At 64.5% G+C, this 14,076-nt stretch overlaps 1 protein-coding gene across 3 annotated transcripts; it reads left to right on the top strand.

Moving 5' to 3' along the window:
• Positions 1-554: 554 nt before the first annotated feature.
• LIMK1 (LIM domain kinase 1) lies at positions 555-9,933 on the top strand. 3 transcript variants are annotated; one of them, XM_054646871.2, is made up of 17 exons: positions 555-806; positions 2,631-2,727; positions 3,190-3,276; positions 5,170-5,308; positions 5,681-5,790; positions 5,864-6,055; positions 6,453-6,558; positions 6,640-6,824; positions 6,897-7,080; positions 7,160-7,246; positions 7,461-7,592; positions 7,698-7,757; positions 7,856-7,921; positions 8,017-8,173; positions 8,273-8,328; positions 8,812-8,969; positions 9,062-9,933. In XM_054646871.2, the coding sequence occupies exons 1-17, from the start codon at positions 749-751 to the stop codon at positions 9,210-9,212; spliced, it is 2,025 nt and encodes a 674-aa protein (XP_054502846.2). In that variant the 5' UTR covers positions 555-748; the 3' UTR covers positions 9,213-9,933. The 3 variants fall into 3 exon arrangements, with proteins under 3 accessions (XP_054502846.2, XP_054502844.2, XP_054502845.2); XM_054646869.2 differs by lacking the exon at positions 3,190-3,276 and having other exon boundaries at positions 556-806; XM_054646870.2 differs by lacking the exons at positions 555-806; positions 2,631-2,727 and having other exon boundaries at positions 3,076-3,276.
• Positions 9,934-14,076: the final 4,143 nt, after the last annotated feature.

The following is a 14,076-nucleotide window of genomic DNA, read 5'->3' as shown; positions in this document are numbered from 1 at the left end:
GAAGGGGACATCCATAACCTATCCCACAGTTACAAGCCCGGGAGCCAGGATAAGGTCCATGCTCCTTGCCATGGTGGTGGCCCGGGGATGCAGGGAGATGTCCGTGCTCTATCCCGTGGTGACAGCGAGGGAAATGAGAGAGACACCCATGTGATGCCCCACGGTGACATCCCGGAGCAAATGGGAACGCCTGCGCCCTGACCACAGTGACGGCCTGGGGCACGAGGGGACACCCGTGATGGCCAGTAGTGGGTGTGGCGACACCCGTGCCCTGCACATGGGGCTGGCCTGGCATAGCTGGGGACACCGCGGAGTGTAGGGACACCCGTGATGGCCAGGGGAGGGTGAGAGGACGGCACCATGGGCCCGCGAACCGCGCATCCCCCCGGGCCCGATGGCGCAGCCCGAGCCTCGCCCCCGGCCCCGACAGCGACCATTCATCGCCAGTCCCTGCAGACCACGCCCACCGGGCCACACCCACACTGGTCCCGCCCCTGCTCCGACCCGCCCGGCCCCGCCCCGGCCCCGCCCCGTGCTCCCGCGGCCCCGCCCCGCTCGGGCCGCGCAGGCGCGGTGCAGGCGCCGCGGTGCCGCCCGGAGCCGCAGCGGCAGCGGCAGGGCCGGGGGGGCCCGACCGGGGCTGCGCCCGCGCGGGGACCGCCACAGGCCCGGCCACCGCCTCCGCCACAGGCCCGGCCACCGCCTCCGCCACAGGCCCGGCGCGGCGCGGCGCCGGCTGCGCGCCTGCATGAGGTTGATGCTGCTGTGCTGCACCTGGAGGGACGAGCCTATGGGAGAGGACGAAGGTGCGTGACCCCCCCCGAGCCCCCCCGGCTGACTCAGCGCTTCCTCCGCCGCTCAGGCCCCGGGACCCCCCAGCCCGGCTCCTGCGGACCCTCCCGCCGCCTCGCAGCCCCCCGCATCCTGCCCGCATCCTCCCCGCAGCCCCCGGCCTCCCCACTGTCCCCGCGCCCCTGCATCCTCCTCGGCATCTGCATCCCGCACCCCTGCACCCCCAGCACGCCCCCTGCACTCCCCACCCAGCCCGCATCACCCCTGCAGCCCCAAATGTCCCCGTGTGCCCGCATCCCCCCCTGCATCCCCCACTGCATCCCTCTCTGGTCTGCGTCCCCCTTGCACCCCGACATTCTCGGTCCCCCCATCCAGCCTGTACCTCCCCACAGCCCCTCTGCATCCTCCTCTGGAATGCCCGTCCCGCACCTTACATCCCCCGTGCCCCCCACACGTCCCCTGCACTCCCCAGCCATCCTGCATGCCTCTTGCACCCACAAATCACCCCCTGTACTTCTCACTCATCCAGCTCACAGCACCTACTGCATCCTCCACTGCACCCCACCCTACCTCACTCCCCTGGCCTGCATTCCCCTGCACCCCATCCAGCCTGCATCTTCTCTGCACCCCAAATGTCCCCGTGCAGCCCCTGTTCACCCTGCATCCCCTCTGCACCCCCAGATCTTCCCTGTTCCCCTCCAGTTCAGCCTCCATCCCCCCATTATTCCTTGTACTGCCACCCAACTGCACTCCCCCCTGCACCCCCAAATCTCCCCCATCCTCCTTGTCAAGAACTGTGCAGCCAGCCTGCATTCCTGCCTGCACCCTCCCAGCACCCCAAATCTCCTGCTGCCCCCCGGTCCAGCCTGCATCCCCTCCTGCACCTCCACATCCCCCCTGCACCCCCACACCTCCCCATCTCCCCCTGCACACTCTGTGTGCCCCTCCTGCACCCCCCATCCCCTCCAGCCTGCATGCCTCCTGCACCCCCCAATCCCCCCGCATCCCTCCTGCACCCCCAGATCCCTGCTATGCCTTCCTTCCCCCCTGCGCTCACTGGGCCCCTCATACCTCCCCACACGCCCCAAAACTTCCACCCCCCTGCAGCCACCCTGCACCCCTCTGTGTGTCCCCCATTCATCCCCCATTCTGCACCCCCTGTGTTCCCCCACACACTGTGCATGCTCTCTGCACCCCTCTGTGCTCTCCTGCATCCCCCAGCACCCCTCCAGCATCCCTCTCTGTCCCCCCATTCACCCCCCAGCACCCATCCAGCATCCCTCTGTGTCCTTCTGCATCCTCCATCACCCACTCTGCACCCCTTGTGTCCCCCATTGCACTGTGCCTGCCCCAGTACCCACTCTGCACCCCTCTGTGTGTCCCCCGTTCATCCCCCACCCTGCACCCCCTGTGTCCCCCAGGACCTCCCAGCACTCATCCTGCTGTCCCCCCATGCACCCACCACCCATCCCACACCCCACCATCCTCCCTGGATCCCTTGGTGCACCCATCCTGCCCCTCTTCACCCTTCCTACACTCTGTGCCCCCATCCTGCCCCTCTTCACCCTTCCTACACTCTGTGCCCCCATCCTGCCCCCTCTGCTCCCATCCTGCACCCACCATGTGCCCCCATCCTGCCCCCTCTGCCCCATCCTGCACCCACCTTGTGCCTCCATCCCACCCCTGCCCTGTTGCCAGCCCTGGGGCCATGGGTGCCACGACCTTGACCCGTCCGGGGATCAATGGGTGGGGGATGGAATTCACCCCCGGGCACAGGGATTTCATCGGGACCGGCTGGCGGGGTGACAGCGCTGTCCCCTCGTGTTCCCCGCCTGCAGGGAGCGACCTGCCGGTGTGTGCGAGCTGTGGGCAGGGCATCTACGATGGGCAGTACCTGCAGGCACTGAAGGCTGACTGGCACGCTGACTGCTTCAGGTGGGACCCGCCAGGGACAGCGTGGACGCTGGGGACACCGGCATGGCATCAGGGGCATCGGGATGGATGGTGTCATGGACACTGGAATGGATGGCCTTAGGGACACTGGGATGGCATCAGGGACAGTGGGATGCTCTGCAGGGACAAGGACAGTGCTCCCTCCCGTTCCAGCCGTGGCAGGGACAGGCGTGGCTGTGGCTCCTGACACCCGTGGGGGTGCTCCGGCCGAGGCCAGGCCTGGCAGAGGGCTCTGCTGCCTGTCCCTCGCTGTCCCCTCCTGCCGGGTGACAGGGCGCGTGTGGCTGATGTCACCCGCCCCCCTCCCTCCCAGTTTCCTCTTTCACTCGAGTCCTCCCGGCAGCTCCAGCTGTTGGAGTCCCGAGAAGGAGAAAGGGCCCGGCTCGAGGGGCACAGGGGTGCCCGGGACCTGACAGGGTTCCCTGCGGGGCTGGGGGTGCCCAGGGTTGTCCCCGGGGTGTGTCCCTGTCGGTGGAGGAGGATGCTGGCGGCGGTGCTGAGGAAGAGCCGCGTCCTGAGCGCTGGAGCCAAGTGAGTGGGAGTGGGATTGAAGTGGGAGCGGGTCAGGACAGGCTCTGCAGGGAGCTCCGGGGGGCTCAGCCTGTGTCCCCCATGCTCGGCTCCCCCTCTCTGGGCCGCCAGCCAGAGCAAAGCCACTGCGGGGCCGCAGCTGGATCCGGTCCCCCCGGATAAGCGGCTTCCGGCAGCGCTAGGCTTGCTGAAAGCCTTCCTCCTCTTCTCCCTCTCCCCTTCTTCTCCCTCTCCCCCTCCCCTTCCCCTTGTGCGTTTCCCCCTCCTTTTCCCTCTCCTTCTCCCCCTGCTGCTCCTCCTCCCCCTGCTGCCTCCTCTCCCTCCTCCTCCCCGCCCCCAGCCCAGGGGAGCTTTCGTGCTGCGCCATCGGAGGGGGAGTCCTCGCGCGGTGACGTCATGGGGTGGGGAAACTCCGCGCCGTGACGTCACCGCTGGTTGGTATTCCACCTGCGTGGCCGGGGGCGGGGGGGGGGACTGCGACAGTCCCCGGGCACCCCCCGGCATCCCCTGCAGAGTATCCTGCAGCAACCCTGCACCCTACAGCACCCTGGTGCTGCAAACCCCTGCAGGAAATCCCCTACAGCTCCCCCTGCACCCTCTCAACCCCCTCCCCAAGAGGATCTCCCGCCTTGCAGCACCCTGCACCCCTCCCACAGCATCCCCTGCACCCATTCAGCACTCCCATGTAGAAAATCCTCTATGTCTCCTCTTCTGCACCCCCCAGCCACTCCCACACCCCACACAAATCCTCTCTGGTACCCCTGTCCCCTCCTGCACAGTCTGATGTGCACCCCTGGTGCTGTATCCCAAAACTGACAGGCCCCTCTGCAGCCCTGGGCACACCCTGCTGTTGTCACCCCCTGCACCCCCCCAGCAGCTCCCCATCCCTGTGCCCCTTGCAGATTGTCCCAAGGCTGGCATGTCCCTGATCAGGCTGGCACATCTGTCACCAGGGTGGGACATCTCTCTGTATCTGTGACCAGGCTGGCATGTCCCTGTGTGTGTCCGTGACCAGGCTGGCACATCTCTGACCAGGCTGGGACATCTCTCTGTGTGACTGTGCCAGGCTGGCACATCTGTGGCCAGGCTGGGACATCTCTGTGTGTCTGTGCCAGAGACACACACAGACTGGCACGTCTGTCACCACGGTGTCATGTCCGTGGCAAGTCTGGCACATCCCTCTGTGTATCCGTGACCAGGCTGGCACGTCCCTCACCAGGCTGGCACATCCCTGTGTGTGTCTGTGACCAGGGTGGGACATCCCTCTGTCCATGATTAGAGTGACATGTTCCTCTGTGCACCCATGACTGGGCTGTCACATCTGCGAGCAGGGTGACAGACCCATGACCAGGGTGGGACTTCCCTCTGTATGTCTGTGACCAGACTGGCATCTCCCCCTAGTCATGGATAGAGAGACATGCCCTTCTGTGTATCTGTCACCAGGGTGGGATGTCCCTCTCTCTGTGACCAGGCTGCCACTCTTGTGACCAGTCTGTCTCATCCGTCTGTAAGCCTGTGCCAGGCTGGCACGTCTGTCACCAAGGTGGCATGTCTGTCACCAGTCTGGTACATCCCTCTGTGTGTCTTTGTCCAGGCTGGCACATCCATGCAGAGCTGGCGCTTCCCTCCTCATGCCTCTCCCTGCCCCATGTCCCCTCCCTTGTCCACCCCAGTGTCCCCACGTGTCCCTGCAGCCCCAGCCTGCACTGTCACACCCCTGGAATCACCTGCTGTCACCCTGGGGATGGTGACACATTGATGCAGTGGCCCTGCAGCTACATAGGCAGTGAGGGAAGCAGCTTGCCCAGAGAGCTGTGGAGTGGGCAAGCACTGGCTGTGCCCCAGGGTGACAGTGGGGATGTGGTGACAAGGGTGTCCCTGTCCCTGCCGCAGGTGCTGTGAGTGCGGGGCCTCCCTGTCCCACCAGTACTACGAGAAGGATGGGCGCCTGTACTGCAAGAAGGATTACTGGGCACGCTTCGGGGAGCTGTGCCACGGCTGCTCCGAGCAGATCACCAAGGGGCTGGTCATGGTGAGCACCATGGGGTCCCCAGGGGTAGGATATGGAGCCTTGTGCCATGGCTGAGCTCCTGGGGAGCAGGGGAGGGGGGAAGGGGTGCAGACCCCCAGCACCACTGGGTATGTCAGAGGTGTCCTCTATGTTTTAGAGGACCCTGGAGGGCCTTGCTTGGACTGGAGAATGCAGGGGAGAAGCTCAGGGTGGTGGGAGATGTTCCTGCAGCCACCCCCAACTTGGTGGCACTTCTGTCCCCACCATCCCACAGCTCAGCCTGCCCTACCCGCAGCCCCAGTGCACCCATGGGTGCTCCCAGGACCCTCTGAGCCCTGGCCTTGCCCTCGGTGCCTGGACAGGGGGTCCCGGGGCTGATGGCATTGCTCACAGGTGGCCGGGGAGCAGAAGTATCACCCCGAGTGCTTCAGCTGCCTCAACTGCCGCGCCTTCATCGGGGACGGGGACACGTACGCGCTGGTGGAGCGCTCCAAGCTCTACTGGTACGTCTGCTCTGGGGAGGCCGGGGGGACGTGTCCCGGCACCCCCACCCACCCTCCTGTCTGCTCCCCACAGTGGCCACTGCTACTACCAGATGGTGGTGACACCGGTGATCGAGCAGATCCTGCCAGACTCCCCGGCCTCCCGCATCCCTCACACCGTCACCCTCGTGTCCATCCCCGCCTGCTCCGATGGCAAGCGCGGCTTCTCCGTCTCCATCGACCAGGGCTGCGGCACCGAGCACCCACGCACCGTGCGCGTCCGAGAGTGCGTCCCTGTCCCCTCTGCTGCTGTCCCCTCCCCAGGGCTGGGGCTTCCCGTGCCTCTTCTGCCCCTGGGATCCATCCCAGGGACACCTTTTGGGGTGGGAGAGGAGGGGCGGTGCTGGGTTGTCTGCATTGTCCAGGGGTGGCCTGTAGGGACCGTGGTGGCGTGTCCCCAACTGCAGGGGGGTTTGTGGAGGCCATGCTGGCATTGCCTTATATACCTGTGTGGGTTCTGGGTACCATGCATGTCCCTGTGTGGTTGAGGTGGCTTGTGGAGACTCTGCCAGCGTGTCCCTGTCCAGGAGGTGACAGTGGGATCTGACACACCCACTGGGAGTGCCCTAGTACATCCCCCTGATGGTGACAGTGTCGGGGGTCTGACCCCACTGTCCCCACAGGGTAGACCCGGACTGCATCAGCCCTGACATGAAGAACTCCATCCATGTTGGTGACCGCATCCTGGAGATCAACGGGACCCCCATCGGCCATGTCCCCCTGGACGAGGTACGGTCCCCCTGTCACACCCCAGCCAGTCCCACTTCCGCCATGTCCCCAAACCCACCCCATCGCCATTTCCCTCTGCAGATCGACCTGCTGATCCAGGAGACGAGCCGCCTGCTGCAGCTAACCATCGAGCACGACCCCCACGAGCCCCTGGGCCAGGAGCCAGGGCTGGCAGGCAGCCCCCTGCCTGCCCTGGGCAGCCCCCTGCACTCGCCAGCCCCCGTGCCCTGCGGGGACCCCGCTGCCATGCGCCAGCGCGCTGTCACGTAAGGCCACCCCCTGCCCCCGCCCCTGCTGGGTGCCCCCCACACACTGAGCTCTGCCCATCCGTCCCACAGGAGGAGCTGCAGCACGGACAAGTCCCCAGGCTCGGGCTCCGTGGGCTCTCCCGCGTCCCAGCGCAAGGACATCGGGCGCTCCGAGTCCCTGCGCGTTGTGTCCCGCACCCACCGCATCTTCCGTCCCTCGGACCTCATCCACGGGGAGGTGCTGGGCAAGGGCTGCTTCGGCCAGGCCATCAAGGTGGGCAGGGGGCACGAGCGTGGGGGTCTCGGCTCCCCAGGATGGAGGGGGGTGGCTGAGTCCCTGCGCTCCCGGCCAGGTGACACATCGGGAGACGGGTGAGGTGATGGTCATGAAGGAGCTGATTCGCTTTGATGAGGAGACCCAGAGGACCTTCCTCAAAGAGGTGAGGGTCCCCCGTCCTTAATCCCCCAGGCTGCAGGGACACAAGGGATGGGTCTGTCTGATCCTGGCCCCACGTGGGCACAACCCCTGGACAGGGGTGACCAAGCCCCGTGGGTGCAGCCTTGCCCACTGAGCCTGCGAGCAGCGGCTCTGTCAGGGGGTGTGGGAGCCTTGGGGTGTCATGGACATGGGGCTGGGGGGGGGGTCTCCTGCAGGTGAAGGTGATGCGCTGCCTGGAGCACCCCAACGTGCTCAAGTTCATCGGAGTGCTCTACAAGGAGAAGAGGCTCAACTTCATCACAGAGTACATCAAAGGGGGCACCTTAAGGAGTCTCATCAAGAGCATGGTGAGCACTGGGGAGGCACGTTGGTCTGCCCACCACCCCACAGCCCCAGTGTGGCTGGGGGACCCCTCTTCCTTTTCCTGACAAATTCCCCCTCCTGCCCCCCAGGACAGCCACTACCCCTGGAGCCAGCGGGTCAGCTTTGCCAAGGACATCGCCGCTGGCATGGTGGGTGCCACCATGGGATGGGTGGGTGGGAGGGGCACTGGTGAGCGGGGGGACCATGGCATGGGAGTGCCCCTGCTCTCAGCCCACCCTTCCCACAGGCCTACCTCCACTCCATGAACATCATCCATCGCGACCTCAACTCTCACAACTGCCTCGTGCGGGAGGTGAGTCCCACTTTGGCGCCACCCTCCCCCAGCCTGGCTGGGGCTCTCAGTCCCTGTTGGCTCCCCCAGGCCTCACCCCTCCCTGTGCCCCCCAGAACAAGAGTGTGGTGGTGGCTGACTTCGGGCTGGCGCGGCTGATGGTGGATGAGAAGAACCAGCCCGAACATCTCAAGAACCTGAAGAAACCGGACCGCAAGAAACGCTACACGGTGGTGGGAAACCCCTACTGGATGGCCCCTGAGATGATAAATGGTGAGGGGAATGTGGCCAGCCAGGGCTCTGTCCCCAGGCAGGGGATGCGTGGTGGGGCTGGGACAGGACGTGTGACATGGCCTGGCCCTGTGTCTGCAGGGAGGAGCTATGATGAGAAGGTGGACATCTTCTCCTTCGGCATCGTCCTGTGCGAGGCAAGTGCCCCTGGGGCTGGGGTCTGCCATGGGCGCTGGGGTCCTCATGGTGTTTGTGGTCACTTCCCGAAGGCTGGGGTATCCCCTTTAGGGTTGGGATGTTTAGTGTCTCTTAGAGTCTTCCCCTTAGGATTGGAGACTTTTCCCTTGGACTTGGGGTCCCCCTAGGCTTTGGAGTCCTCATTGTTACCCTCTAGGGTAAGGATTTTCCCATTGGGGTTGGGGTTTCCCTTTTGTGATTGAGGTCCTCATTGTGCTTGAATTCCCCCTCTTAGACTTGGAGTCCTCCCTTGGAGTTGGGGCCTCTCTCCTTCAGTTAAGGGTCTCCCTGAAGGGGTCTCTCTCTCGGGGCTGGGATTTCTTCATTGTGTTTGGGCTCCCTCCTGGGGCTTGGACATCTCCCCCTTGGGATTAAGGGGTCCCTGTTTGGGGTTGAGGTCCCCCCTTGGTGCTGAGCACGCCCGTTCCCGCCGCTGCCCCCAGATCATTGGCCGGGTGAGCGCCGACCCTGATTACCTGCCCCGCACCACCGACTTCGGCCTCAACGTCCGGGGCTTCCTGGAGCGCTACTGCCCCCCCGCCTGCCCCCCCAGCTTCTTCCCCATCGCCGTCTGCTGCTGCGACCTGGACCCCGAGAAGCGGTGGGTGGTGGAGACCCCCGGGGGTCCCCAGGGCAGGGAACGGGGTGGGGACAGAGCCAGCGGAGCTGCCACGTGTCCCCCTGGTCGCTCAGGCCGTCCTTCGCCAAGCTGGAGCAGTGGCTGGAGACGCTGCGCATGCATCTGGAGATCCACCTGCCGCTGAGCTCGCAGCTGGAGCAGCTGGACCGAGCCTTCGGGGAGACGCACCGGCGGGAGGGGGCGCTGCCCGCGGCCCCGCGGTAGAGCCCCTGTCCGCACCCCTCTGCAGCCCCGGGAGAAGGAGCTGCGCTCGCCACCAGCCGCTCCTGGGGCTGCCTCACCCCGGGGCTGGATCCCCGGGCCCCTGGACGCACCCCCGCCCCGCTGCCCACCCCGGGGAGCTGGCTCTCCCCGGGGCCGCATGGCCCTGGGCACCCCCCACGCCGTAGCTCTGACCGCCAGGACCAGCCCGGCTGGCCGCACCGCGGGGACCGTCCCCGTGTCCCCCACCCTGGCTCACCTCCCCTTTGCACAGCGGGGCTGCCCCGCCCGAGCCCCCGGGCTGCCCCGGACAGAGCCGCGGCCCTGCGGCGGTGCCTTGGCTTTCCGTGAACTTGCACTTGGACACAGGAGGGACCCCGCGGCCCCCCAGGGCACCCTCGTAGCAACGCCCTCGGCCGGCCCCTGAGGCTGCTCCCGCCGGCACCCCGGGCTCGGGGGGCTGCCGGCACCCCCGGCCGGGCGAGGGGACACCCCCGTGGCGCGGGGACAGGCACGTAGCGGTCCCTGCCGCCCCCGCGCCTCTGCTGCCCGTGCTGAGCCCTGATCTCGCAGCCCCAGGGACGTGGGGCTGCGGCTCATCTCGGTCCCCCTGCCCCGGAGGGCCCGGGGGGTTGCGCCACGCGGTGCTTTTCATGCTCTTTATTCAGGTTCATTTTTCTGTAAGATATTTAAAGAGAAGAGTTTGTATTATTTTTTCATACAACGTAGCGTTTGCCATTTGTCACTGCCTCGGTTCTGCTTTCCCAAGGGATCAAACTGTGAAGCCTCTCCGTGCACTTTTGCCCGGGAAGTCCAAGGTGACGTCCTCTGCGGAGGCGGGAAGGGAGCTCAAACTGTGATGTACCCCGAGCCGTGAGTCAATAAATCCTTCCCCGCTCGCTGCCCGGCCTGTTGGCAATCGCTCGCCTCCCCCGGGGGGCTGGGAGCTCCTGCAGAAACTGAGGCAGGAGGGGACGGTCCCTGTGCCCAGGGTGGGGCTGTGACACTGGCTGTGGTGGCACCCACCAGCTCGCTCACCCCCATGGGGGCAGTACTGTTGTACCCCTTTGTGCTGTCCCCACCCCATTGTGGGTACCCCCAGCCCTGGGACTGGTGCCATCCCTGCTTATGTCACCAGGGCCCCCAAGTGCTGTGTCCCCTCAGTGGCCTGGTGGCCATGGCCACTGTCATGCCAGGGTGGTGACAGGCAGGTGACAGAGCTGTGTGACCATCGGTGCCATGGAGCTGATTTGCCTTTGGTGTAAAACCAGTGCCAGGGAACAATGAGGTGGCTCGTGCTGGGGTAGCCCATGGCCCTCCCATGCTGTCCCTCTGTCCTCAACACCTCTCTGAACCAAACTAAGGTCCCCAAGGTGGGGGAGCTCCATCCCTGGGGGAGGGCGAGCTTTGGAAGCTGGATAAGATCTGGAACCCAAAGAGCTGAGCAGGGAGTGACAGGGAAGGGATAGGACTGGGGGGATGTCCCCAAGGATGTCCCCAGTGATGCTGCAGCTGGGGAAGGAGCCCAAAAGGGTCCCAGGATCCAGGCTGGAAACCTCATGGTTTATTGCTCTGTAGGCACATGGGGGGGGATGTAGTGACAGTGGCACTGTCCCCCCTCCTGGAGAGGCTCCTGACTGCCTGTTCCCCAGTACCCCAGTGAGGGACAGGGACTAACACCCTGCCTGGTGTCACAGGCTGTCATGCTGCCCTTGGTGACACCACGCTGCCACTGGTGACACCCCACTGTGCTGATTCTTTCCTCTGGGAGCAGGACGCTGTCACTCCCTGGGAGCACTGGGGGGAGGGAGCCACTGAGGCCATCACACCTAGGAAACACCACTGTCCCCAGTCCCCTGCTGCCACAGGAGAGCAGCACCCCAGGAGACCCCCAGCCCTGCAGTAGGAACCCCCAAACCCATGGGACCCCCCCAGCCCCTCACCCAGCTGGGTGCAGGGATGCCTGGTGATGTCAGGGATACCACACCCTCTGGGACACTTGCTGGTGGCCCTTGGGGCAAGAACCAGCAGCTGGCCACAACACCAAGTGGCCACTGAGTCACCCCTGTGACCAGCAACTCATCCCAGACTGAACCACCAGCTGGGACACCCCTTCACCAGGCAGGGAGGTGGCTCTGGCACAGCCACAGTGGCCCCATGCTGTCACTGTCACCTGAAAGTTTCCTCCAGGGGTGTGCAGCATACTGTGCCCAAATCCAGCCCCTGTCCAGCCTGGCCCAGTGCCTGTGGGAGAGGCTCATCCCATCACCAGCACCTGGCTGTCCCCTCCAGCCATCCCTTCCCAGGAGGGACAAGGCCACCCAGACCATGTCACAGGCCACCAAGAGCTGCCACTGCATCCACTGTCTCCTCCCAGGTCCTGCTCTGTGCCCCCCAGGGATGTCTCTGGTAGGGTCCTGCCCACACCCGACCCCAGTTTGGAATGGTGGCATGTGGGGAGCCAGGTGTCCCCACCAAGGGGGTGGCCAAAGGCACCAATGTCACTGGCAAGGACACAGCTGAGAGCTCCAGCCATGTACCATTGGCCGTGGGTTGGTCACCTTCCTGGTGGGGAAGTTTGGGACTCCAGGGTAGAGGAGCAAGGGCAGGTTCTCCAGGAATCCTGGCAAGGTGGGCACTGGTGCTGCGGGGACCCTCCTGGGGGACATCTTGTGACAGGGGTGACTGGCAGAGGGTCCTCATGAGGCTTGAGATGTGCAAGGAGAAGAGGTGCTGGGGACCAGTCAGGACAGGGATGTGTGGAGCTGGAAAAGGATTGCTGGGATCCCACCAAGGCATCCAGCTGCACAGGGATGTGTGGAGCTGGAGGAGGGTCACAGGGGTCCAGCTGGGGTGTCCAGCTCCTTGGGGACATGGGGTCTCATCCCCATCCCGGGCCACTGCAAGACTCACCCTCACATGAGGATTTTCCAGTGGTGAGCAGGTAATGGCTCTGGGATCCTCTGGAGCCCTTTCCAGCTCAGCCAGGGGCTGGACTAGAGACATCCTGGGATCATTCCTGTCCTCCACCCCTCTGATCTCCCATCCTGCATCTGGCACGTGGCTCTGCAGGGTGTCTGTCACAGCTGACCCTGTCCCCAGAGGTGGTACAGGATCCCTCCCCTGGCTCAGGAACAGGGGCTTTGTGTGGCTCTGGAGCAGCCTGAGCCCTCCCTCCATAATTTGGTGTCACTGTCACACATCCCCTCTGCAACCTGGGCTGGGATAGGAGTCACTTCCTTGGGTCACACATGTCACCAGGACCTGGTAGCTCCCATGGGGAACATCCAGATGCCCAAAACCCTGGTGGAGCTCTGAGCCAATGGTGGGGGTCAGTAGCTGTCTGTCTGCCTCAATTTCCCCCATAGCTGGAGCAGGCTGTGGGGTGTGGGCATGGGAAGAAGGGCTGTCACTGCAGCTGTCACTGCAGCTCCTGTCCCCCCTCCAGTGTCCTCTGGTCCCTGACAGGTGAGGCTGGCCAAATCCAGGCAAGAAAATCCCATGGGAAACAGTTCCCACCTCATTTGCCAGCAGTTTTGGTAAGGTCTACATAAAGGTGGCATTTATAAACACAGCCCTGGGAACATGGTTCTGCCATCCTGCTCCTCTCTGCCAGCTGGGGGCACTGGGGCCCATCCCTGTGTCCTGTGGGGACACAGGCACCTGGGAGGGGACAACTGGGGCTACCTGAAATCCTCAGCTGCTTCTGGTGGGAAAAATGGCTTCTCCTCAGATCCACTGCCATCCTCCCCCAGCTCCAGCACAGCCCCTTGGCACTGGGACTCCGGAGGGGTGGTAAGTGATGGGTGCTCCTGCATTGCCCAGTGCCACCAGGGCTCCAGGCAGGACCAGGGATGGGCAGCATCGACTGATGAGTCCTTTGGGAGGGATTTAGGAGCTGGTGACGTGTGATGAGCTGTGGGAAGGTTCAGTCCAAGGAGGAAAGGGGGCCTCCTGTGGGCAGGGCTTGGGTGGGACCACGTGGGCTCCTGGGTTTGGATGTCTGTGACACCTTCCCAACTGCTGTGACACTGTTCTTTAGAGCACATCCCATGTCCAAATCCCTCCAAGGGGCTGACACTGCCTGGACTTGGGGAATGTGGACCCTTAGAACCCCCAGGCCCCCCTGCTCTGAGAAGGAGCTCCCTGCAGACAGCCCAAGGATGGGGAGACCGTGATATGCGGGTTTGGGGAGCTGTGGGACCCTGGCATGTGGGTTTTGGGTTTGGGGGACCCCAGACTGTAGGTTTGGGGGCTATTGGCTGCCATATTAGACTCAAGCACAGGGAGCAGCCCAGGCATGGGCAGCCCTTCTAGGCTCAGACCAAGGGAAAGAAGCCAAAAGGCAGGAGCTACACCCCTGGTTTTCAGGGTACACTCTGAGCACAGACCTCCCCCAGCGCACCTCATCCCTTTGCTGGGGCAGATCTTGGGGAGCACTGTGGGGTGCCTGACGTGGCTCATCCTTTCCACAGTGTGAAAAATTACTTTATTCCCAGCTTGGAGTCTGGCTGCTTTGGAGAGGGGAGAGCAGAACTTCTGCCTGTGCTTGGTGGCTTTGGGGATGGATCCTTGGGGCTTTGTCCCTTGGGATGTGTCACTGCAGTGAGGTGCTCCACTCCCTGCCCATGGCATTCCTGGGCCCAGCCACCGTGCTGGGAAGGCCCCCAGAGGGACCCTGTTGCAAGAGAAAGAGCTAAAACCAGAGGTGCTCACGGCAGATGCAGGGAAGCATCCGAACATGTGGCCTCTGGACCTGCCAGCAGACGAGGACAGGACTGACCCCAGCCTCATCCCATGCCTGGCTGACACCCTGTGGTCTCCGTGACCCCCAATCTTCCCCCCCGGCCCTCCTTTGAGCCCCCCG

Source organism: Agelaius phoeniceus, chromosome 20 (assembly GCF_051311805.1).
Source record: "Agelaius phoeniceus isolate bAgePho1 chromosome 20, bAgePho1.hap1, whole genome shotgun sequence".
In the NCBI taxonomy this organism is placed as follows: domain Eukaryota; kingdom Metazoa; phylum Chordata; class Aves; order Passeriformes; family Icteridae; genus Agelaius; species Agelaius phoeniceus.
Note: the sequence above shows the minus strand (reverse complement) of the source record. Positions and strands in the feature narration are given on the sequence as shown.